This window comes from Pelobates fuscus, chromosome 3 (genome assembly GCF_036172605.1).
Source record: "Pelobates fuscus isolate aPelFus1 chromosome 3, aPelFus1.pri, whole genome shotgun sequence".
Taxonomy (NCBI): Eukaryota; Metazoa; Chordata; class Amphibia; order Anura; family Pelobatidae; genus Pelobates; species Pelobates fuscus.
In genome coordinates this window covers 297,131,386-297,158,568 of record NC_086319.1, presented here as the reverse complement: position 1 = coordinate 297,158,568, position 27,183 = coordinate 297,131,386, and the positions used below count along the sequence as shown (strand labels likewise).

Sequence of the window (27,183 nt, the reverse complement as noted above, 5' to 3'; positions counted from 1 at the left end):
ATGCCTATCCCCTGCCTGCTACCCAAATCCTCCCCATAATTAAATGTTAAATTGGTACTGTCAGTGATCTGTAAACCAAACCTGGCGTGTACCCTGCATGAGAAATGTAACCCGGACCTCCACGGGTGAACTGGCGCACACCATAATTAAATCATCATGCCTTCCCTTTTAATTGGCCGGGAAAGAGTAGAGCCATGCACTGGAAATAGGAGTCTAGTTTCATGAGAAGCTAATTAAGTTGGCAAACAGTTTGGCACCTGAAGTGTTAAGGAGTACTCTTTGATTTTATGATCATTTTGAAAAGCTTTATTTTAAACTAGATGTTTAAACATTGTTGAGTATAGAAAGATTATTTTATTTAATCTTCTAGCATATAAGCTCATTGAGCAGGGCCCTCAATCCCTCTGTTCCTGTGTGTCCAACTCGTCTAGTTACAAATACGTGTCTGTTAGTCCAACCATTGTACAGTGCTCCACAATTTGTTGGTGCTTTATAAATAATATATAATCTTTGCTCCAAGGGGTTTTGTCAAGGTCAACACTAGCATCTTGGCTATTTTGACCTTAAACTCGAAATTTTAGTTGAATTCTCAATTCGCTAAATATCACTGACAGTGTACATTCAAAATAGCCGGTATCTACAAAATAGTGATTGCTCCCTTCTCACACCACATACACTAACCCCATGTGGTCCATATTAAGCCTCTCTAAGTCTTGTTTAATTCGGTGTAGCTCTGCAACAGAAATGCACTGATCAGTTCATATGCTCAAACATACAGGTGAATTCAGTAGCCTTGTTCATTAAATAGGTCCGCTATAAAAAATTACATTTCAGTCTGTGTTCTGGCCTTTTATCCATACACGCTAAAATAAACACAAAAGTGTATAAATAATATCTCCCATCATTGAAAGCGAAAGCCTGCCCAGCTGTAAGCGACATAACCAAATTCAGTATAGAGTGTAAAATGATCTGTCCATTGAGGACCAAGGGTTCTATCAATGCCTGCATAATTTAGAAAGCATGGTCGTGAATAGCTTATTGATATATAGTTTAAACAAATCTATACATAAACATCAATGCATGCTACAACAGGCTGCACCCAGTATATTTACCGTTTTATATAAATGTATTGATATATGCATGTTTGTAGAATTTAAAATATGCATATTTTTAAATTACAGTTTCCACTATTAAGTGAATGCATTTTTACTATGTTGTTGTCTTGTTCACCATCAGCCACTTAGTGAGTCTTAACTCGGAATCTACAGGTATAATTTCAGTTCTTACATCATCCTTGTCAGTAACTGAATTCTAGAGACACAATAACCAGATCTGATAAAGATTCTCAGCACAAGTTTAAATAATAGGTATCCACTTTCACTAGAAGCTGGTTGGTAAAACCTTTACTTTAAAAGTAAACTACGGTACTTTATTTGAAGGGGTGATGTATAGTTTAATGTACATGTGCTGGTTTTACAGAAAAAAATGTCCCCAAGTTTAGATTGCTAGCTAGGCATAATTAACTTCTGAAAGAAGTTACCATTAATTAAGCTTAGCAATCTAGACTTTGGGACTTTTTCCCATAAAAATAATTTTTACTTAATTTTTTTTTTTTTTTAAACCTACAATTGTCTTGTAAAAAAGTAACTGTTTTGTGTGTGTGTGTGTGTGTGTGTGTTTGTTTTTTTCTGAGAATTTTCATGGAAACACATCTCTCCCCCCCCCCTCCCAACTTCACTATTTTGGATTAAAATTCTTATTATTTATTATAGTAAATGTATTTTTATTGTCAATTCTTCACAGTGCATAGATAAGTAAACATTAAAAGGAAACTTAATACTAAAATAGTACTTGTGGTTTTTGTGTTGAAATGTGCACCTTAAAAAGTGTATGCATTATATTTTTGTCATGTATGGCTGTGAAAATGTATATTTTATTGTGTGTTTTTTTGTTTTGTTTTTTAGAGCTCACCATGTCCCAAGTGGAAAGATCTTGGCTGTGAAGGTAAGATATGTGTTTTGGTTTGTTGATGTTTTAGCAGGATGTTGGATCATGAGCAGTTGATCATGAGATGCCCAAGTAATGGAATTCTCAGAAGTGAGATGGTTTCGTTCTCTCCATTAGACTATAGACTGACTATGTCGTCTGGATGTCCATGTTAATTATGATTTCATGGTGTCTAACACATTGTACAAAACAACAGACTTAATTCTACTTGTTGGAAATCTCACTAATGAGGCGTGTGTACATGAATAAATAAAACAAACCGGCTCTTTTGATACATCCTGAGCTCTGTATTTAGGAACAAATGTCACAGACCAAGGTAGGGATTATGGAATTGAATTAAATCTCTTAGAGAGTAATATTGTTGGTCACTGCTGTCTTTTACAAGATAGGCCGTTTATTTCTTGGAATGGAAAGCCCAACTCTTGCTCTATCAAGTTTCATATTAATAGAACATTTTAAGATTTTTTTTTTCTCTTTGCATCTTAGATTAACCCCCCCCCCCCACCCCTCACCTTTAAAAATCACTATTAAATTTAACTGCAGTGTAGTGCAAACACAAACTACTCACTGCAGATTTATGTGCCCTTGCTGATGTCACGATTGATGATTTTTGCTGACAAATGGAGCATGACTCGCCACAATCCACAGATCCAGTGCTTCTCGGACACACATCCAGCTTCCCCTTACTTTGCGTGCTGGCGCCAGATGTAAAACAAAACAACAACAAATTTTTTTTATTTACAGTAAATATTTTTTTCCTTAATATGGCAGCAGTACCCATGAGAAGAACTTTCCTAAGCTGGACAAGTAACCTAAATAAATGTAACAAAAATAATTATCCCCTCCCACTCATGCCAATACCAACAGAGCTATCTCGTAACAAGGAATCACACAGAGGCCAAATGCTGCAAAATTATTTAACTTTTAATACAGAAAAAACAGGGAGATAAATTTGTACTGCCACCGTGTTAAGGAGAAAAAGAATTTACAGTAAGTCAAATTTCTGTTATTCCTAGCATATAGTGGCAATACCCATGGGATATAGCCAGATCCCAAAAGGGTGAGTGAATCAAAAGACAAGAGCCTGAAGCACCGTACACCGAAAGCAGCTTCTGAGGAGGAAAAAATGTCTATAATGCCTGGTAAAGGTATTAAAAGAGGGCCAGGTTGCTGCTTTGCAAATATCCTATGGACATATAAGGTTTTAGCCTAAAATTTGCAATTCCCTTGTTGGCATTTGACAATTTCTGGTTTAGTGTATAAGCCCAGATAACTAACTTTTCATTTAATGCCTGCTCTAACTTAACCCGTTCACTGCTGCAACTAGATTGTCTGCTTCCTTGACTAGTGTCTTCTCTCTGCTTTGCCTTACATTTAAAAGCTATAGACCCTAAGGAAACCTATCACCGTTATTCTAGGTATTGCTAGTATACAGTTGGAATACCAATGCAAAGGTTAAGAGTATCTGTAACCCTTAGTTATAAATGTGATATTTTTTTTTGTCCTGCTATAGTCTTGCCTCTGGCACTCAGATGGTTAATAGCACAGCCTTTTCTGTTCTATATATTTATTTCTTTTTCAATAGAGTTTACATACACATTTCATCACGTTCGAGATCCTGCTAGCATATAAGGTATAGGAACAGAGAAGATCAGCCTTTTTGCGTGGCGATGTAAACCCATCATATGCCCTGCAGTAGTTTACTTACTGTAGCAGACAATTATGTCGCTGTTGATTAAGTGAATTAAAACTGAACATCAGCTTAATTTGACCTGTGATGTTTGCTCTCTCTCTCTCTGGCAGAGAGTGTATGCTGAAAGTAGGATCTGACAGCCTGTGATAAATTGCTTTATTTACAAGTGTATATTTTTAAAGGCCTCCCCTTAGTTTATACCGAGCTTCACTAGTAAATTCTAATCATCTGCGCTTCAGATCAAACATTTAATGTTTAAGCATACCTGTGGTGCATTGTAAGGCAAAATATGGATACTGAACCTGCAGAGAGCATTTAGGAGAATATTACTAGTGGTTTATTCACTAAACATTTATTTATAGTGAAATGAAAACGGAATTAATACAACATCTAAAGAGCATTCACATTGCACAATGGTAGATAATATATGTGGGCAGTCAAACTCATGTACCATTTAATATGTTCACTTCATGCAACTTTTTGTTTTTGTTTTTAAAAAAAAGGACACTTTTGTTTTTGTTTTAATTTATATCTTATTAAAAAGTGTTATATTAAGAGTGCAATCAAGTTAGCAATAATGAAAGCAATTTAACAAGGTAGTGATGAAACACACACCCTAAGATTAATGAGTATTTAAAGGATTACTCCAAGCATTATAACCACTGTAGCCCACGTTAGTGGTTATGGTGTGAGGAGAACCCTGTTACCATTTCCTGGCAATGGGACTGTGTCAGCCTGCTCGCAGGTGAGTGTCGCCGCCAAGGACTCCCTTTCCCCCTTAGTAATTAGCTCCATAGCCCATCCCTAGTCATTAGCTGAGGCTCAGTGTAAGCATATGTTTTATTGGCGTGAATGTTGCGTTTTTATACCTGAGTCACCAGGAGAACAATGCCGTTGTGCAATAACGGACAATTAGGTGTCTTTACCTGATGAGATAATTTGATTTATAGTATGCCTTTAAAAATGTTGCAAAAGCAGTTTGTTTTTTGAGAAACCATCTGTCCCTTTGGAAATATTAGAAATGTTTAAATGAGAACCAACCTTTCCACGAATTTTATACATTATGGTTACCTAGCCTTATATTTAAATTCTTTATTTTTGTGGGTATATGAGAATTCAACACGCAGTACATTATGTGCAAAATAAGAACAGAGATACATAACATGTATAAAATACAGTTAAGCTAGTCATCACATAACAATCACATTTGCACAGAAAACTTTGCCACCCGTTTTTTTTAAATAAGTAAGTAAAGCCCTGCATTTTTACCTCATCCAAGCAACCTTTAGGACGTGCGTCTTCTCTGAGGGGCTATTAGATAGCTTCATGCGCCCTGCGTAGGAATGTTGGGGCCATAAGCTCGACTTGGCACTAATATAATTAAGTGAGGGAGCGTGTGTAGTATGGCCATTGGCCATTAATTGGAGTGGTGCAGGCCCTCAAAAGTCTCCCAGTAGGAAGCCTGTAAGTAGCATTTTGAGGCGCTGCATTCGCTTGGTGTTGGGGGGGTGGGGGGGGACAAGACCGCTTGATCCGAGTCAGTGGGTGTCTGCCTACGGAGCCTGAGTGTTAAATATGTCTGGTGCCCTGAAGCCTTCATGAACTTAAAGAAAAAACATTAAACCTGTACTGCCTTAGTGAACGTAGGAAAGTAAAAGACGGAGAGTAAAAAAAAAAAGTAAAGAAACCAGGAGCCAAGAGGCAACTGTTTGTAAGGTGAGTCGATAGACTTTATGAGTGTAGCATATGAAAAATCGTCCAAGAGATAGTCCTGTTGTCGGGGACCCGTTGGACATATCACAGGTGCCCTTGCCTGTGTGGTCGCTTGCCTCATGTTAGAGGGCCCGGCATCCCCTGTACAGTTTCTCTGGGCACAAAGGGAGTTATTGCGTCGACGTTCCATGTTGGGTTGGCCCTTGTTGCTGCTGCAGGAAGCGAGAGTCCCAGTGACTGGAGAAACTTAGGCGCCTCAGAGGTGTGTGTCAGGAGGGCCGTCTTACCAGCGTGTTCTACGGTCAATCGATGGGGGCCCCATTTATAGGGGATAGAGTTCTCGTTCAATATCGAGGTGATGTGGCGGAGGGATCTGCGCCAAGTGAGGGTGTGCCTTGAAAGGTCCCTGTAGAGGGTCAGACTTGCTCCTTCAAACATGACTGTAGGAGAGCCTCTTGCGGCTCCCATGAGGGCCCCCCGGTCAGAGTCCCGTACAAATTTAAGCAGCACATCTCTTGGTGCTTCCTGGGGCGCTTTGAGTGTCTTGGGGAGGCGAAAGCAGGTGTCAATTCCTACCTGCTTCGCTTGTTTGGGAGTTAGTAAGGTTGCCACCAGCCTCCTGCAGTAGTGTGGTAACTCCAGGTTTCCTGCCGATTCCGGCACTCCCCGAATTCCCAGGTTTCGGGCTCTAGTTTTGTCCTCCATTCCCGCTAATTGAGTGGTTAGTGCTGTGTATTGCTTTTGTAACAGTTCCAGGGCTGCGGTTGTCGCCACCTGTGCTACCTTTGTGCCCCCAAGGGACTCCTCCACGGAGATCACCCGGCTGGAAAGTGTGGAGAGTTCCCCTCGGATCAGTGCCATGTCGGCATCAAACATGGCCTTGATATCCAGTGTCAGTGCCTTAATGTCAGCTTTCGTAGCAGGTTCTGCGTCGCCTAGTGCTTTAGGCTGCTGGGGGGCAACATGTACCTTGCTGGCTGCTTGCGAGGAATCTAGTTCGCTGTCGTCGTCCGACGACTGTGAGTAGTAGGCCTCCATCGGCGCCATCTTGCCGGGCACTTGCTGCTGCGTTGGGCGCATAAAAGTGCCTATATCTCTGGATCCCGAGCCAGGATCTGCTCTGCTCTTCCTTGATTTCTTCCCCATCATGTAGGGCGTCTAGGGAGTCTGTTTGTCGGGTCTCAAGGGTAAGTTTTGTCGCTAGGAAAGTCCGTTTTGGGTTCTCACGCTCCACCTAGCCTTATATTTAACAGATATGTGTATGGTCTGAAAATTAGTGTTAAATGTAAAAATCCATTTGGTTGTATTCAGCTTTATCCTAGAATTGGATGCCTCCATCTTGACTCCCTGTCAATCATTATTAGTTTTGCCCTATTCTATCGTTTCAACATTTTAAGTGGAGAAGGAGAAATAAAAACAATGGTCTAATTTCTCCTACTCTGATACAATGTGTGTCCTGGATTGTGATGGCAGTGACTAAATCTTTACAAGGGAATTGTCACATCTTTGGAAATTACTTTATTAACGGGATCCTATAGTGCCAGGAAAACAAACCCCTTCAGCCACTTTCCTCTCCCCCCCTTAGTGGCTCTTTCCTCTTCTCCCCCTCCCCCCCTTAGTGGCTCTTTACCCCCCCTCTTAGTGGCTCTTTCCTCTCCATCCCCCCCCCAGTGGCTCTTTCCTCTCCACCCCCCCCCCCAGTGGCTCTTTCCTCTCCCCCCCAGTGGCTCTTTCCTCTCCCCCCCAGTGGCTCTTTCCTCTCCCCCCCAGTGGCTCTTTCCTCTCCCCCCCCCTTAGTGGCTCTTTCCTCTCCCCCCCCCTTAGTGGTGGCTCTTTCCTCCTCCTCCCCCCCCCCCCTTAGTGGCTCTTTCCTCTCCATCCCCCCCCCAGTGGCTCTTTCCTCTCCATCCCCCCCCCCCAGTGGCTCTTTCCTCTCCCCCCCAGTGGCTCTTTCCTCCCCCCCCCCTTAGTGGCTCTTTCCTCTCCCCCCCCCCCTTAGTGGTGGCTCTTTCCTCCTCCTCCCCCCCCCCTTAGTGGCTCTTTCCTCTCTTCCCCTCCCCTCCCCTCCCCCCCCTCTTAGTGGCTCTTTCCTCTTCTCCCCCCCCAGTGGCTCTTTTCTCCCCCCCTCCCCCCAGTGGCTCTTTCCTCTCCCCCCCCCTAGGTGGTTCTTTCCTCTCTCTCTTCCCCCCCCCCCCCTTTAGTTGTCACTACTTTTCCCCCACCCCCTTAGTGGTGTCTCCTCTCCCCCCTCCCATTAGTGGTCTCTCCTCTTCTCCCCCCCCCCCTCCTTAGTGGCTCTTTCCTCTCTCTCTCTCCCCCCCATTAGTGGCTCTTTCTTCTCTCCCCTCCCCCCCCCGTGGCTCTTTCCTCTCCCCCCCTTCCCCCCCCCCAGTGGCTTTGTCCTCTCCCCCCCCCTCTTAGTGGCTCTTTCCTACCCCCCCCTTTAGTTCTCTCTACTTCCCTCCCCCCCTTAGTGGTTCTCTCTTCTCGCCCTCCTTTAGCGCTCCTCTCCCCCCTTTTAGTGTTCCTCTCTCCCTCTCCCCTTGGTGCTAACCCCCCTTCCTGTTGTGCCTCCTACCTCCCTGTGTGCTTTCTCAGTGAGCACTTCCTTTCAGTCTGGCCGGGTACAGGAAACCGAAGTTCCTGTATCACGGTCTGCGCCGCCCGGCCACGCTACTCAGAGTTACTGGCAGGAGGGAGTGCTGTGCGCTTCCCTCCTCCCGGGTCACTCAAATCTGGCGCCCCCCCGGTGACCTATGGCTGCTTGCCCACAGAGAGGGCTTGGCGTGCCAGCTGTGGCACACGTGCCAAAGGTTCGCCATCGCTGCTATAGTGGGTATCTCCCTTTCCCACAAAGCAACGAAGAAATGTGAAACAGCTCTAAGGTGAACAAACAACCTTCAGCCTTTCCGAGCGGAGCGCTATGTAAAAAGAAAATATATTCACTTACCCCTATAATGGGGGGTGTTGTTCTATGGAGCTTTACTGGAGAGTATAAAAGGATAAGAGAAAAAACGGGAAAGACTATGCTGTGTATCTTTAAGCACTCTTATGGTTAAAATACAGTATTGGTCGCACTCACATGGGATTGAGCCGATAAAATAGGCTCAAATCATAACAGCAGGTGTGTACTCTAGAGACATATATTCCCTTTTTCATATGCCCCAGTAGTGATAGCTTTAAAAAAACATAAAGGAAACACAGGCAGCAGCCCCTAATGCAGTATATCCTTTACACTGTGCAAAATGACATAAGTAATGTTGCTGCTCACCTTGCTCAGAGCCCAAGGTATGTGGCTCTGGTTGTAAACACTTGGGTGCCTTTTAGGGGGCACTAAAAGAAGGGTAGTGCCCCCTAAAAGGCTCACAAGTATTTACAACCACAGCTAGGTATCTTGGTTTATAGATTTGCTTGCAGTTCAGCTAGCACTATCTAGCTGTCAGGTGCTGTCATTTACTAAACCGTGAATTAATAACTGAAAATCAAATTGCAATTCGTGCAGAAACGAGAAATTGTGATTCATTTTTTTTCTAACTCACCACAATTCACTGTTTGGTAATTAGACCCCAAAGTTCTTTTAAACCATTCAGGGTGAATATTATCATGGTGAAAACCAAATATCCCATCTGATCACTGTGATCTACGTCAATAAGTGATTGATTAATAGTTTGTATAATTACGGCGTGCCTGCTATTGGAACAATCCATTTATGTAAGTATATATTATGCATATCTTCTGACTGAGTAGATTAAAGCTATCAATACACATTGTACCTTAGAAGTTCTGTTTGCTCAGTAATTATGTATAGCTATTATAAGAGACTATGATTATGAACAGACATAGGATTTCTTTATTATTTTAACAGTTCATTTATTTGCACTGTGGATACTGTGCTTGTATTGTTAATGTGGCAGTTCACCTACAATTAAGTGATTGATCGTGAATGGAGTTCTTATTAATGAATATTGATGCTGATTCCTGTCCTGATTGTGATGGCTTGCATCACATAGTGAGTGTGGTATCCCTTATAGGTCCTGTGGATATCACGTCACTAACTACAGACTATGTAGAGATGACGTTTTAAAACTATGCAATGGACTACAGGGTGCCAAAAATATGATGTTGCAAATCGCTGACTATGTAATGTTTAGGGTCCCATTAATTTAATTTTACCATAGTATGGGGTCCTTTCAATCTGACTTTACTATGCTTAGATCAGGGTAGACCATTGATCTCTATTAACCTTGTGTTGAAAAGACTGTTATTTTGGCACAATGTGATTAATAGGGCATGGGTATCTTATATACCAAAATATATTGTTACTGACTCCATTATCTGATCGTCACGTTGATTAATAAGAGGGCAGACGTGAGCCATTGTGGCTACCAGAATGATTCTACTTACATTCTCTTGTATTATCTTCTGACCCATTGGATATCTGCTCACCTGCCCTAAATCCTATCTACTGGCCGCACAGGATTTGGGTATTTGCATTCCATTGCAAAGAGAATCCCATTCTGGGAGCTTCTTCCAATAATATAACCAGGCTCTTTCCCATGGGAGCAAGTCCCTCCTCCTCCTTACACAGCAGCCTGACCTGTCCCCAGGGTACATCCCTCCCTTGGCTGAACTTGACACAGGTTAAATGCCTTTCACACTTTAATTGAGTAAAATTGCTATGATGTAGCAGCAAATTATTATTTTTTTCAAGTTTTTCTGCACTGAAAAATGTAAGTGAGTGGAGTTGGCAAATGACTATTGATTTGGGAAACTGTGTTTTAAATTTCTCTTGGCAGTTCTATATTACAGCTACAAGCTGGATTAGTCAGAGCGTTTATAAATAACCCTAAAGCAAGCTTTTGATTGAAACAGGTTGCGTCTTATTCTATTTCTTCTGATGTCAGCGTTCTCAAATTTAATTTATGCCTTTGCATATCATGTCTCAATATTCATCCCCTTGCTACATATAAATCTTAATTTATATGTCTGTTCTGACGGCTGCACAGATATACGAGTGCATTTTGTAAGATGCACGTCAAAGCACTTTGTATTATTATTATTTTTTTTTCTATCAATGCTGGAGGCATCTCTAGCACACATGTAGGAAAACAATATTCCCCGTCAACGAAAGGGTTAATTTGCATGTTTGTCTATTTGTATGTCTGTCTCTCTTTCTTTGTAGTAGCCGAAATCTTGGTAAACATTAACATCTCATTTATGAAAGTCAGGCATTATAAAAGGCAGGTATTGCCACCCAGTGTTAGTAGGAAAGCCATTGGGACTAGGCTTGCTGTGTTCTTGCTAACACCTTCATTGCCAAATTATTTCAAATAAATGAGCACCAGAATTTTATTTTTTTCTCTCATCAGTATAGTAATGTGTAAATTTAGTATATAGTGTTAGTATATATTAATAGCACATTACACTAATCCTTGTTTAAGAAACGACAATAAAAAAAAAATCTAAAATAACTTAAAGAATATTGGTGCTAAAGACCAGAATACAGTGTTAAAGGAGCATACGAAGCACCATAACCACTGCATGGTATTGTCCTGGCTGTGGAGCTAGGAGTCTTTAGGTGCCATCCCCCCCATTTCTAACAATCTACTTCCAAGTAGTTTAACTAAAGCTATAGTTTTCTGCAAAGCCTGGCCCCTCTGCAGCAACTCGGGTAATGTGGAAGATTTGCTAATTCATTATCTGTTCAAAAGCTCTGTAACTCTGGATGGCAATTATAGGTTGCTAGCATTGGTTGGCAGATTAGACCAGCAGTCAGAGCTTATCATTGCAGTCCCATGATGGGCACATAATGTAGACGTGAGTCTGTTGTGATACTTTAGTGCATGCAGAGGAGTTGGACTTTGTGCCTGGGAAGAACCATTGTTTTTGTCAAACTGCAAGAAAGCGGTGTGACAGAAAACCGGGGGATGGCACACAACTACTTAATCGAGCTGTAGGGTTATGGTGCTTAGAGTGCCCCTTTATTTTCTTTTATTTGCAAGTTATTAAAATTGTGAGAAACTTCTATACATGGGATTGGGCTGAGGATGCAGACCATTGCTGTTCGTGCGTAGATTTTATTGGAAGTGAATGTGTTAAAACCATCCTGTAGGTGGCCTAACCACAGGAGTGGATAGGCGCATGGCCTCTGAGCTCCGACCAAACGATCAGCAAAAAACCCTAAAAAACCCTAAAAATCGAGGCAAAGGGCACTCAAATAGCCCCTACTACAGATTTAATGGGCAAGAAAACGAAAAGGCTCAAACCCGACTGGCCCCAACAAGGGCGAAGCATCAGGGACCTCTGGCAGCAGGCACGCGGCGCCCAGGAGGCCGCAATGGCGTCCCTTCATGGAGGCTGCTCCGACTTCTCCGACGGAGTGTCGGAAGAGGAAGACGGAGACCACATACTGGCAACTGTAAGGCAGCCAGCAGCGAAACCGGAGCCCCCGCACAGGACACCCGATGCCGCCCCAGTGACACTAGCGGCCATCAGGGAGATCATGGCGGATTTCCAAACGAAAATCTCGGCGGATGTGGCCTTGCTTCGTAAAGACCTGCGGGGACTGACAGGCCGTCTCGGTGAGATGGAACACACCACTCAGACCCACACGAAACAAATCACCGAACTACAGCAGAAAGTAGGAGAGCTCACACTACAGAGCCGCAAGTATGAAAACAAATTTGACACACTCGAAGATAAGCGGAGGCAGACAAACCTAAAACTCAGGGGAGTCGGGATGTCGGTACCGCCAGAGGAACTCCCGCATTTTGCCAGGCGCCTCCTGACAGCCATACTTACGCCAAAGCAAGCCAAAGCAACGCAACTAGTGGGAATATTCCGACTCCCACTACCTGCCAAGGCACCACCCGGAGCACCGGGAGACCTAGTGCTGCAGTTCCACAACCTTAAGGACAAGGCAGCCGTGCTGGCGGCCCTCAGGGGACAAACCCCATATAACTTCGAGGGGATGGCCCTGACCTTTTTCGCTGATTTATCCGGGGGAACCCTCGCTTGGAGACGGTCTTTTCGACCCCTTACCTCTCAACTACGCACGAAGAACATCAGCTATCGCTGGAGCCAAGCCCGGTCACTTCTAATACCTCACGGAGAAACAGTCATCACCATTCGAGACCTGCCAGATGCAACAAATCACCTGCAGGCGCTGGGGTTGCCACTGGACTTGCTACGCCCAATAAACCCTCACGGCTGGAATCCCGAGGCCACGCGGGACTTTGTACCCAGGGTCCAGGCCCACACCTCCCGAGCTGAGGCCGCAACCTGATCATGCTGAGGGCCGACCCGGCGAAACCGGGATGACCCCTACCAACACATGGCCCCAAGCACCCCTGGACTCCATCCCTTCAGTTGGACACGGACTGATAGAATACTCACAAACCGGAGAAACACAGAGGTATAGTCCTAAAGCCTCTATTAGCAGAGACAAGACAACGCTCTGGCCTACAGTGCTAGAAAAATAAGGACACTCTGATAACCGCACGTAGGACTAAAGGACTAACAGGTTATCTTCGCTTATATGGTTCCTTAATTTTACTGAGACGCCTGTTTTTGATGTTCAACACAAATGTTATATATCATATTGGTTTACCGGGGTCTCTCTCCTGTTACCACGGCTGCGTACAGTCGTTACTTCAACCCTCTCCCCCCCCCTCCCTTTTTTTTTTTTCTCCCGGTCTTCAGCTATCTGTTCCACCACTGCCTCAGCTATGCAATTTAGCACCACGTACACGACCACTCTGTAATGGCCATAGCGACTCCAAGGCCCAGAAAACTGTTGGCCATAATACTGCAACGCCAACACTGAGCGACCCCATTTTTATCCCCATACCGTCGATCACTCACTTGCACACACGACCAGCTGGAGGCCGTCATCTCCCTGCGGCCGCAAAGGCCCACCTGACACGTACACCCGTATGCCAACAGCGAGGTATCACCCGATCAAACAAGCAACCACTAAGATCTCACCCGAGACCCACACATAAGGCATCACACACTGACAAGCGCTCATGGAACCAACTGGCTCCATACACTCCCCCAGTTAACCTCACCAGACGCTTTTGACAGACCCACAAGGGTATAGACCCCGACTGTGCCCCTCTATTAAACAGACCGCCAGAGCAGTACACAGGAACGGGCCAATCGATGCGACCCTCACAGCGCCCTAATACATAGGCACGCTATCCCGCACATCTTCTAGCAATTATGCCACACTAGTGCAGTGCCCTCTTGAAAGGAAGGCCAACCGACACTTGACTGCTCTGGAACCGTTCCATTCACGTTACACACAACGCCTGTTCCACACACTAGGTTTGGGTTTTTCCACTGTCTAATCCCCGTGCATCTATAGCCAATAATGTTGTACTATATACTCATCACTCACCTGTACAGTACTGTATGAACGCTGAATAACCATTTACCCACAAATGTACCATTACTCAAATGCCGTATTGTGCAAATGCTTAATATGTAACATCTTTCTAGCTAATCAAGCATGACTGAGTAATTGCGTGCCTCCCAGCATGGCCAGAACGCAATCGGACTGCCGGGGATGGGACCTTGTGTCCGGTCTAGTATGCGTCGGGCATGGTGCCCTTTCCCGGTTATCTGGGAACACTCAATACTTACCCCTCGCACAGATCCCACAAGGAGAGCTGGGTGAGGGCTACCATCCTGGGGCTCCATAACCTCATGTTGCCTGAACCCATATTGTTCACAGTACAATTTAATCTGCTCCTACCTAGCTATCTGTTTAGAGGATGCTGAAATAATCTTCTTTACCTACCCCTACTGTTTATATATGTTACCTCATACCTATAAAGACCAGTGATGCGCTGACATTAATATTTCTGCAGCGAATTAGCAAACTAAACGAGAAAAGGTTACCCTGCACATACCAGGTTATCCTGCAGGAGACTGCTGCGATAATAGCTCAGACCTACTCTTAATGTGTCAACCCAGGTTACCCCATACCAGGCATGCTAACCAATGGTACGCAAGTGCTGATATTTTGGCAGCTATTGCTAAAACTAAGCTGGGAGCGGGCAATTAATCACCAACTCAGTTTAAAATTAGCGGTGTAATTTTACAATGTCACTATGCTCAACTTAAAAACGTGCCTGTCTAACGAATGTCACAACCTATGTTATGTAACGTACTTATGCATACCTTGATACCACTGTTGTGGCGGACCAAGGCTGTTTTGTTAAACTTGTGCACAACAAAAAATAAAGAATTTAAAAAAAAAAAAACATCCTGTAAATTACCGTATAAGTGGTAAACCAAGTCTGCTCCCACTCTTATATGATGGACAAGTTTAGCACAATCTGTGTGGGCGTGCATATTGTTGTTGTTTTTTTGTTTTTTTTGTTTTTTTTAGCCATCCCTTTTCAGTGAGAGCATGAAGACCATTGCATATAGTATATCCTGCCCTTTATCTCTTGGTATATTACATACCGTAATCATCAAGTGTTTGTGTCCATCATATAACTGCTGGGCCATTGTATATGATGGGTAGAGATGACTTAGATGACCTTTAGGAATGCATTATAAAGGTGGTCATTGTATTGCAAACCTGTCAAATGGTAACTGCTTTGCATATTTGATATCATGCATGGTGTTATTGGATACCAAAAAATATGTCATGAATGAAATTCTGATTATGATGCATCACGCAGAGCCTAAACCATGCTCAGATAATGGTTTCACACATACAGCCAAGGGAATTGTCACTTATAAAATGCAAAATGTGTTTTTAATGAGAATTCCCCTAAAAGTTGAGCCTTTTCTACAATGCACCAGGAGTACTAAGCATTCATTGCAAGGCCATGTGGTGCTCCAAACAGCGATGTCTCATTCAATACATTTAACCCAGCACATCAATGTCTCTTTCAGCAAATGGACTTTAACGTGTTTGTGCATCATCTGACAACATGAGAGCACGAGGCAATGTTTGTTTGAAGAGTTAGAATGGGGCATGCTGGTAGTATCCATGCCGTGCTGAACACACAGTATCAATCAGTGACAAGCGATCTCTGTCTGTTCTCCATAGGTCATCCCGTTAGACATTACTGTGGAGCTTCAGAGACAGATTATGTCAGAGCTTGAGATCCTGTACAAGGTGCGTGAGCTTTGTGTCTCTATTTTGGGAATTGATGTCATGAAATAAAGATTTACCACTGCTTCACCTCACCATTCACATTTTATTTTGCAGTGTGACTCTCTGTACATAATTGGATTTTACGGGGCTTTTTTTGTGGAAAATCGGATTTCTATCTGTACAGAGTTTATGGATGGTGAGTTAACTAATGCGTATATTTTGTGAGTAACCTATTCCTTTTTTTTTTTTTTTTTTTTTTTACACTCGTAACTGCATTCTGTTGTAAAAATTGTGTTTGTGTACAAAACATGACTCGCTTCTATGAAAACTATTGCTGATTCGGTGCCTTACTTAAAATAATAATTGCTGTGAATGGCACACTTGCTGCAACATTAGCTGCAATTCTTACCTAAATAGGCACCCAAGTACCTATCAGAAAAAGTGTGCAAAGAAAGCTCCACGGACAAAAAACGAATTGTTTGTCGCAAAATACACCCCTTGGTATACTATAAAAAAAACAGCCCAAACCAAAGTATCACTGTTTCATAAAATCCAAATAAAGTGCTATCTTTCACATCTGCCCATCAGAAATGCATAAATAAATACATAAAGCTCAAAAATAAGAAATAATGCCTATGTCCCTTAAAACCAAAAAGAGAACAAATGCTTTTTTTTTAATCAATCTTGCATCTCTAAATGGAATGTAGATACATGCAAACCTTTTTAAGACATTACTGCTCATTAGACATAACAGCGGTGTATTCTCTCATAGTAATACCTACAAGTATTTAGCTATGATTAGTAGTGTGTTAAACATGCCATTCAGAGATGCAGGACTGAGACATAATGTGGCATTTATTATTTTCATTTGGTTTTAAGGAATGCATGCACTATTCTTTATTTTTGCTCCTTTCTTTAAGAGTTTTATGTCTTTATTAGTTAATTCCTAAATGGCATATGAGAAAGATAGCACTTTATGTGGATATAGTGCAATAAAATACCTTTGTCTGGGCTATTTTATCCCAGTATACTAAAGGGTAATACAAAGAGCAGCCTTTACACCTATGTGCTACGCACAGTAGGACACAGAGCGGTATTTATACATTTTAGTGCATGTAAGCTTCTTTAAAGGCAGTGCTTGCTATATGTGACATACTGGTACATATATTTATGTAAGGGCAGATTGTGTGCATTTTTTGAACTTTTTAGCACTCTAAACTGTATATGATTTACAGAGCATGTTCTGATCTTTATCTCCCTTTATCATACAGGTGGATCTCTGGATGTGTACAGAAAGATTCCAGAGCAAGTTCTGGGCAGGATATCTGTTGCTGTGAGTAGCCTCTCTTTTCTTTATCAACGTTTAGTAATATTTTTTTCCAAGACCCGTATTTTTAGATTAATTTTTTACCCAATTTGCTTAATGCGGATTTAATATAGATCAACATAAAGACTTCAAACTGTTGCCTGTGGCTTCTTGTGGGCAGCTGTATTATTAAGTATGCAATTCTGATATGAGTTACCATGTTCTAGGTCTTGAAGGGTCTCCGATATCTTTGGAGTTTAAAGATTTTACATAGAGGTAAGTTCTCTGTTACACTTTTACATATGTAAAAAAAACCAAATACTTTGGCTTAGAGTTAACTATATATATATATATATATATATATATATATATATATAAATATATATATAAAAAAAAATAGTTGTTAAATAGCTTTATTGTTCCTTGCACACTTGCCAGATCTGTCTCTAACTGAAAGATGTTAGTAGTAAAAAAACAAATCATTTCAGAGATCACAAACTAATAAGCAGTGAGAACATAATTTACTGGTATGATTAGAGGGTTTGTGTTTTTTATTTTTATCGCATATTCCAATTTTGGCCCCAGTTTCATATTTTGTAAGCTTTTCAAATTATTTAATATTATGAAAAATAGTTTGATATGTTTTTGAAATTTTAATATTTTGTTTTAATATATTGTTTAATATATTTGTTTTAATATTTTATTTCATAAAATATTTTTAAAGTGTATGCAAAAATAGAAAATCAATTGAAAAGCTTATCCAAAAAATATTTAATTAAGGCCTATGTTACCTGATGCTTTCATATAACCATTAGCAGTTGCCTTACTAGGTTTAGTTGGATGATTATATTTAACAAACTATAAAATGTGTAAACCTCTCCAAAGTGTAACTGTGTACATTCCTTTTTACCTTTTCCAAGTGATGCATTGCTATAAACTATTATTCACGCTCCTAAACAGTATTTTCATATCACTAGGGTAACCCAAATACAGTAGATCCTTTTCTCACTATGCCTAGAGGAATATCCGCTACACCTCATTGATGAGGCACAATTAAGGCCATAACTATCATTTCGGGTTGTTGTATATTTCATGCAGAGTGAATTTGCTAGCATAATCAGATCTGTCCTTGTGGGTAACATCAGTTCGATATGTGACTGATGGGGGCTCTCTCTGTAATGGCACAAGTGATCTAAATTTTGTGTGAGACTTCAGGGGACCCATGGGCAAACTATTAACTTTTGTCCGTTCTCATAAAAAAAAGCTTTAGGAAATCTACTCACTTAAGGTCTTCTAATTTATTTGACTTTTTGTATATTTATTTGATACCGACAAAATAATTACAAAACAGTAAACATAAAAGAAGATAACCATTTTGTGAAAGAGGGTAAAACAACATTTAAAAAAAAAAAAGAATAATATTTATCTCTGTGAATCGCTTCAGTAACTACGGATATAGAAAGGTGTGTGTGTGTGTGTGTGTCTGTCTGACTCTTCTCTGTGGTGGTCTATATAGATATATAGTTTTACTTTTAGAAATCACATTTCACGTGACCATGCATTGAAAAATATCCTATTAAAAGAATAATCTAAAATAAACTAGGAAGGAATTCCTGTTGTGTACTAGGAACTACAAGGATAGGTAGTACAGTGGTACCCCGGTTTACAAATGTAATGGGTTCTCCGGGATGTTTTGTATTGCGAAAAATTTGTAAACCGAAACGTGGTTTCCCATAGCAATGCATTGAAAACCAATTAATTTGTTCCGGAGGTCAGAAAAAAAGTCAAAATGAGCTGGCATGGAAACCAATCCACAATGCAGAAGACACAGTAAAAGGCATGCAAATGACAAAGCTCAGCTCCCTACCTTTCCACCTCTTGAGAAATGCACCAAAAAATTCCCAAAACCGCTGCAAAAAATTTCCAGAATGGCTCCAAAACTCGATGCAAAAGCCGCTCCAACACCTCCACACTCGACATCACGTGCTACCTACAGACTCCAGCATGCAGGGGGCGGTGCTATAAACCTCCCAGGTGCACTTGCTTCATATTGCAAAATAAAATGTGTAAAGCGAGGCATTATTTTCAATGGATTTTCATTTGTAAACCGAAAATTATGTTAACCGAGGCGTTTGTAAACCGAGGTACCACTGTATTTAGAAGGGGTGTAACCAAATGTATTTCACTGTTGCTCATACTTCCTCCCAAGAATGCTATCTGATACATTCTCACATGGGTCAGATTAATAATTCAGGTTTGTAATTAATGGTGATATGTAACCTAAACATGTGGAAGTTTTTCGTGATCTATAGGATTTTGGTTCGGTAGTTCAAAATGTGCGGGTTATTTGTTGGTTATGCATGACCTAAAACTAATTCTATCCGGTTTATTCACTGAAGTGAGAAATGTCGGGAATTCGAGGTGAATTAAAATTGTAGGTCGAAATAGCTGAATATAGAAAAATTCTCCCAGTCAATTCTGTTTTAAGCTTGGCTATTTTGGCCTTAAATGTCAAATTCAATTTGGATTCCCCACAATTCTCATTCTAGTGAATAATCCTGTATTTCATCTGTGTGATTATAGTGATTGTTAGTTCTTATTTTTTTTTATTTATTTTTTTTAGAATTGTGCAATGTATAATGTATCTGAACTATATTGCTGATGTTTCCTCCTTGGCAGATGTTAAACCCTCGAACATGCTGGTAAACACTCGAGGGCAGGTGAAGCTTTGTGACTTCGGTGTGAGCACTCAGGTAAGCCATTAATACTCTTGTTAAATCAGATGCAGCTGTGCCTTAGCTATTCGAGTACCTGCGCCATAGGTAAACAGCTATAGATACACCTCTTACCGTGTTCATCGTGGCCCAGCTCATCCATTACAAGTAGCTGTATGTGTTTCTGGGCACTGTAGGCCTTTACAGCAGGTAAGGGGTTAAATGGAGTAACAGATGATGTGGTAATTACTAATGGGATTGCAGAGTCATTAATATGCGTCCAGGGGAGTTAGGCAAAGATCGGCTCTGTCCAAACAAAAGAATGAGATGGGGGGGCGGTTTACTGGGGAAACTGTTATCAAAAATAATAATAATTAATAAAAATGAATGTACAGCAAAACAAAGCATCTGAGGCCTCTTCAAGACCCTCCCCCCAAATTGTAATTAATTTCCATCTCTTGGACTCCCCAGAGACGACCCATCAGGTTGACCCTTGACCTTCCTGTCATGTTACTTTGAATAGACTCCTTCACTCCCCCTGCTCAGCTAGAAACCGCAAGGCTCTGGGGGCTACTAGCTATTCAGTACAGCCCCACCTGCTGCACTGCCAGCTTCACTTACACAGGCTGTGATATTATCGAGTGTCTTCCACTCGTACACTGTGAGCTGCTCAATTACTTTTTCATTGCACTAGCGCGCTCCTTAAACCCTGACTGTCTAGAGGTGTCTTTTCTGCACTTTGTGTCTTTATCAATTCTTTTTGCTATTCTTGTAGTTACTGTAATGTATTTCTTTATTGTGTTCTTTTGTTTTCTCTCTGAGCAGTGTTCTTGTATTAAACACAATTTATATAGCTACGATGTGTCTGATCTCACTGTGATTGCATCTTTAGAATATCCAAAGCCCCGTGGGTTCCACTAAGTTGCACTTAATTCGAGAAATTGTCCTATCCAGGATACGTGTGAATAATCCTTAAAGTGTACTTGTCATGAAACCCACACCGTGAATTACAATGAAAACTTGTGCCATTTGGTCTATAGATTGTGCTAGTAAATATTACATTTTCTTAAAAAGTGAAGTAACCTATTGTTCTTTCCTCACAGCTGTCAATACGTTCTTGACATAGGCTCCTCCTACATGCTGTTCTGCTTTTCATCACAGCAACTACGACGTGCATGTGATGCACTGTAGTCCCTATGACTGTTCTACTGATAGAACAGTGTGCTGTGGGGAGGTCCATTTAAGTAGATGGTGGACTGGACAAAAGTGGGAGCTGAGATTGGTGCTAAAAACAAAAGCTGCAAAGTAACAGAACCCATTACCCAGGACATACTTGAAAACGAGAGAAATCTCAATGTATCTTTCCTGGTAAAATATTTTATAAATAAACAAATCATTTAGAGAAACACTGTAGCGTTTACAATGCAAACCTGTGTAACACTATAGTGCCCTGATTCCAGGCCCACAGTTTTTTGTGTAAAAACTTGTAACAAGAAAAGAAAAGGGGGGAGGAGCTTGTTATTCATCTTTTTTCACCACACTCCTTTGGTTCTGCTCACCTCTCTTCCTCCAACAACAACATAGAGGAGGCATTGCTTCCTCACCACTAGTCCAAGCATTCCTGACATTCAGCATCACATGACCAAGTTTTACTAGGTCAGTTCCAGGGAATCAGTTTTTTTTTCAGTATGACAGTCACTTGTGATGTCATACTGAAAAAAAAAACTGCAGTGTTTTTGCAAGGTTAAAATGACTGAACCAGAGCTAGAGATCAGAGAGGACTTTATAATCTAGTTCTCTTTACTTTTTTAAATATACATTAAAATAAAAGTATCTTTTGAGATTGGCAGACGTTAAAGGGACACTATAGTCACCTGAACAACTTAAGCTTAATGAAGCAGTTTTGGTGTAGCCTCAGCTGCTCAATTCACTGCCATTTAGGAGTTAAATCCCTTTGTTTATGAACCATACTCACACCTCCCTGCATGTGACTTGCACAGCCTTCCATAAACACTTCCTGTAAAGAGAGCCCTATTTGGGCTTTCTTTATTGCAAGTTCTGTTTAATTAAGATTTTCTTATCCCCTCCTATGTTAATAGCTTGCTAGACCCGGCAAGAGCCTCCTGTATGTGATTAAAGTTCAATTTAGAGATTTATATACAATTATTTAAGGTAAATTACATCTGTTTGAAAGTGAAACCAGTTTTTTTTTTCATGCAGGCTCTGTCAATCATAGCCAGGGGAGGTGTGGCTAGGGCTGCATAAACAGAAACAAAGTGATTTAACCTAAATGACAGTGAATTGAGCAGTGAAATTGCAGGGGAATGATCTATACACTAAAACTGCTTTATTTAGCTAACGTAATTAAGGTGACTATAGTGTTCCTTTAAGCAAAGTTCAGTTTCAGTTCCTAAGTTAATTTACCATCAAGGAAACTAATCCCAAAGTAGAACCAGGGCCGGTGCTAGGATTTTTGACTACACAGGCGAAGATGCATTTTGATGCCCCACCCCACGCCTCTCCCCAAAAAATAAACAATGCATCTTCACCTCTGTGTCCCCCTTTTGAATTTCTTAGCCCCCATTAGTGTTGCATATCCAACCTCTTCAATGTCTTACCCCTTTGGCCCCTTTGTGCCCTTTAGTGTGTCTCCTACAACCCCTCTTATGTATTTCTTACTTCCCCGCCAGCCCATTTCTGTCTCTTTCTTCCCCTCAGCCCCTATCTATCTCTCTTTTTTTTCCCACATAGACATGGATACAGGCAAAAATACATACATGCACAAATACACAAACATACAGACACACAACCATACAAGCACACAGACATAATTATTCAGGCACACAGTCACAAAGATATACAGACACACAGTCATAAAAGGCACACAATCAAACAAACACAGTCATACAATCTACACATACAGGTACATTGTCGTGCAAACACAGACATACATTCATACAGACACAGGCACACACAGAAATACAGACACAGACATAAAGAAACAGAGAGGCATATAGAGACATACATACACAATGATACAGACAGACATACACACACACACACTGACAGACAGACATATACACACACACACACACTGACAGACATATACACACACACACACACACACTGACAGACAGACATATACACACAAACACTGACAGACATACACACACACAAACACAGACAGACACACACACTGACACATATACACACACACACACACACACACACTGACGGACAGACACACATACACACTGACGGACAGACACACATACACACTGACAGACAGACACACATACACACTGACAGACAGACACACATACACACTGACAGACAGACACACATACACACTGACAGACAGACACACATACACACTGACAGACAGACACACATTCACACTGACAGACAGACACACATTCACACTGACAGACAGACACACATACACACAGACAGACACACATACACACTGACAGACAGACACACACACTGACAGACAGACACACACTGACAGACAGACACACACTGACAGACAGACACACACTGACAGACAGACACACACTGACAGACAGACACACACTGACAGACAGACACACACTGACAGACAGACACACACTGACAGACAGACACACACTGACAGACAGACACACACTGACAGACAGACACACACTGACAGACAGACACACACTGACAGACAGACTGACAGACAGACACACTGACAGACATACACACACACACTGACAGACACACACACACACACTGACAGACACACACACACACACTGACAGACATACACACACACACTGACAGACATACACACACACACACTGACAGACATACACACACACTGACAGATATACACACACACTGACAGACAGACACACACACTGACAGACAGACACACACACTGACAGACAGACACACACACTGACAGACAGACAGACATATACACACACACTGACATACAGACATACACACACTGACAGACAGGTTCAGGAGGGTGGCTTACCTGGGATCCAAAGTGCTGCCTGAGGTAGCTGAGAGTTGGAGGAGCTGGTCCTGCCCAGCCCCCCTCCTCTCTGCCTCCTCTCTGCTCTCTTCTTGGGGGGACTTCCTCCCATGCTGAAGTGAGGGGCCGGCGGTAGCTCTGCCCCTGCTGGTCGCCAGCCGCGCTGTGTGCTACAGAGGGAGCAGGGATATGACGTGTTCATATCCCCACCCCCTCCACACAGTCCGCGGCACTGCCGGCTTGCGCTCGGTCACGCTACAAGGAGTGACCGGCAGGAGAGGGGAGCTGTGCGCTTCCCAACCTCCTGCTGGTCACCCGGACTTTTGCGCCCCCCGGGCCGGTGCGCCCTAAGGCGGCCGCCTGAGCCGCCTTATGGACGCGCCGGCCCTGAGTAGAACAAACTGCAAAACAAAAAATTGGGTGGCACCCAGATATTGAAAAGATAGGAAATTTAAAATAGAAAGGAGGATAGTATAATCATTAAAGGAACACTATAGGGTCAGTAACACAAACATGTATTCCTGACCCTGTATTGTTAATAGTGTTAAACCCCTCATCTTCCACCCCCCACCCCTCTCTTGCCTACCTAAATATAGTAATTCAAGTCTGCAGCTGCTGCCTCTGCCCCTGTCTGACTCTGAGCTGTGGTGGTTAGATCCAATCACAGTGCTTCCCCATAGGATTGGCTGAGACTGTGAAGGAGGCAGATCAGGGGCAGAGCCAGCAAAAAGTTAAACACAGCTCCGGCCAATCAGCATCTCCTCATAGAGATGAATTGAATCAAAGCATCTCTATGAGGAAGGTTCAGTGTCTGCATGCAGAGGGTGGATACACTAAATGACAGTACTGCACAGTGTTTAGCTCTGCCACAGGAAGCACCTCTAGTAGCAATCTGAAGAGTGGCCAGTGCAAAAAAGCACTGCAAAAAGCCTGAAAGGAAGGATTCTACTCACCAGAACAAATGCAATACGCTGTAGTTGTTCTGGTGACTATAGTGTCCCTTTAAGATACTGAGGGCACAAGGAAAGGGAAAATAAACATTACTGTGTTTCTTTAAAGCGACACGGTCACCTTCTGGGGACAGAATTTGCAAAACCCAGCATATCTCTTGATTCTATCTTTATGAAATACAAATTTTCAGAGGGGTGACCGTGGCACTTTAGTTTAGTGCAAAGCATATGCATATGAACAATGAAGGTGCTGGGCAGGTTGTGAAAATACTATCCCTTAAAGGGACACTCCAGGCACCCAGACCACTTCTGCTCATTGGAGTGGTCTGGTTGCCTACTCCCACTACCCTTAACCCTGCAAGTGTAATTATTGCAGTTTTTTATAAACTGCAATAATTACCTTGCAGGGTTAAGTCCTCCTCTAGTGGCTGTCTACTCGACAGCCACTAGAGGTCACTTCCTGCATCATAGCACAGATTATCTGTGCTAGAGCATCGCTGGACGTCCTCACGCTCTGTGAGGACCTCCAGCGTCGCTCTATTCCCCATAGGGAAGCATTGAAATTAATTTTCAATGCTTTCCTATGGGGTGCGCCAATGCGCATGCGCATTGGGACTCCTCAGCCTCTGGGTGGGATCAGTCTCACCCACCGGCCGACGGAGGAAGAAGGTGGAGCGGCGGGAGAGGAGCAGGCAGCGACATGGGACATGTCGCTGCCTGAGGTAAGTGACTGAAGGGGTTTTCACCCCTTCAGTAACCCGGTATTGGGGGGTGGGAGGGAGAGGGACCCTCCAGTGCCAGGAAAACGGATTGTTTTCCTGGCACTGGAGATTCCCTTTAAATCAGTTGTATGTATTGATTGTGTATATATATATATATATATACTGTATCTTTATTATAATCTATATGTACCATGCTTAAAGAGATGTTAAATCATAAAGTGTATCTGTCATGATATGTTCAATTTAAAAGCCTGGAACAAAATATCAGGAACTTGAACGAGTCAGAATCTTTTTACATTGAGTTCAATTACATTATTTAATTTTGACCATTAAAGCTGGCGATCTAATAGTGATAGGAGTTATAATCCTCTAATATTTGACAAAGAACATGTTGCTCCCCATTTCTCTGAACATGGAACCGGTCTCCCATTCAGTGATTTATTCTCAGGAACATTTGCATTGTTTATGTGTTTGTGGATAGAAAGCAATATAATCATCTTCTCTTTAATGTTTGCAGATTAAAGTACTCTCTATATTTTTTTATTCCTTCGTTTATATCTTTATTTTGTTTTCTTCTTTTTCTTGCTTTGATGGGTGGATTAAGTGAGAAATAATTGCCCGTTTTATGCCGTCGTCATTTTAACGTGATAATTTTCTTGTTTTTTTTTTTTTAGCTGGTGAATTCTATAGCCAAGACCTACGTGGGAACAAATGCTTACATGGCTGTAAGTCTTAAACACCTTATAACCTTTGGTTATAGGAGTACCATTGCTTTTCTGATCTTCACAACACAATAGATGTTTATTGTGCAACACATATTGAATGGTTTTTGTGCTCAAATATTTTTTGGTCACTACAAGTAAGATTCCTTCCTGACTATGACAACACTGACGTGCTGATAAGTAATTGCAAAGATGTATTTCAGACGTCAGTGCTTTGTGTCTGAACCAATTCAATTAATGGTGAGATACAGTAGAAGCTTTTTGACAATTTGTGAGAAGAGTATGGACAGCTAATGCCTTTTGTGTCCATAATTTGAATCACCTAAACATATACCGCCTCCTTTCTATGAGCTGGCACTACCCTATAATCTGCTGCTCTAAGCCTATTTATGAAGAAAAGACTGGGCACAGTATCATGAATTAACCTGCATTGGACCATAGTCCTGATTTTGTGCCGAAACCTTTCATTCTGTTGGAATCACTAAGGCAGGATACCCTGGACTGGTAGCACTTGGGGGTCCTTAAACTCAGTGCCCTCCCATACTTGTGTTTGTTTTGTGTGAGTTAGACCAACTTAGCAGTGCAACTCATTCCTTTGCCTGTATCCTACCAAATTGTGTGACAGAGCACAAGGAGAGTTTTGGCACTAGTTAATAAGAATTGTATTAGAATTACATTTAATATGAAATTATGCATTCCACATATTTAAAAATAATATATACCGTATGCAAGTTTGATATGCTTCTGTGTTTTACTTATGTACTTTGTTATTCTGTAGTCTGCAAGAAATATATAATATAGAATCACCTTTGGCCTTAAATGCATTTTGTGTGATACTAGAGGTTCCCGTTTTATTTACCGATTGTCATATGTTTCCAAGAATCTTTAACACAGAAAGGGTTAAATGTTCCACTTATATGAAAGACTTGCATTTAGGTAGTAATTAAATTGAGATTCCCTTTGATGGTAGATTATCTGGGATGATCCTAGGTGTACATTAAATGGATTGACAGATGAAGGGGTACCTCCATCTGGTAATTGGAATAGGGGATTAAATTCAGGAGACAGGACAATTGCTATATGTTTTGCTTTAGAATTAGATTCACCTTTTGTTTAACAATTTTCTAGCTAAAAACTGTTCTGCAGAAGGCAACCACATTATTTGTATCAATATTCTATTGTGTGCAGTTACTAAATTAGTTTATTACAGGGTGTGAGGTCACCCTAACTCAG

At 41.8% G+C, this 27,183-nt stretch overlaps 1 protein-coding gene across 2 annotated transcripts in view; it reads left to right on the top strand.

Moving 5' to 3' along the window:
- MAP2K5 (mitogen-activated protein kinase kinase 5) overlaps positions 1-27,183 on the top strand; it is a 102,090-nt gene that overhangs the window by 32,129 nt on the left and 42,778 nt on the right. For both annotated transcript variants that reach the window (XM_063448744.1, XM_063448745.1), the window contains 7 exons: positions 1,965-2,004; positions 15,483-15,551; positions 15,645-15,726; positions 16,802-16,863; positions 17,064-17,112; positions 19,516-19,589; positions 25,903-25,953. In XM_063448744.1, the coding sequence (XP_063304814.1) occupies positions 1,965-2,004; positions 15,483-15,551; positions 15,645-15,726; positions 16,802-16,863; positions 17,064-17,112; positions 19,516-19,589; positions 25,903-25,953 (427 nt within the window). The remainder of the gene's footprint in view (positions 1-1,964; positions 2,005-15,482; positions 15,552-15,644; positions 15,727-16,801; positions 16,864-17,063; positions 17,113-19,515; positions 19,590-25,902; positions 25,954-27,183) is intronic.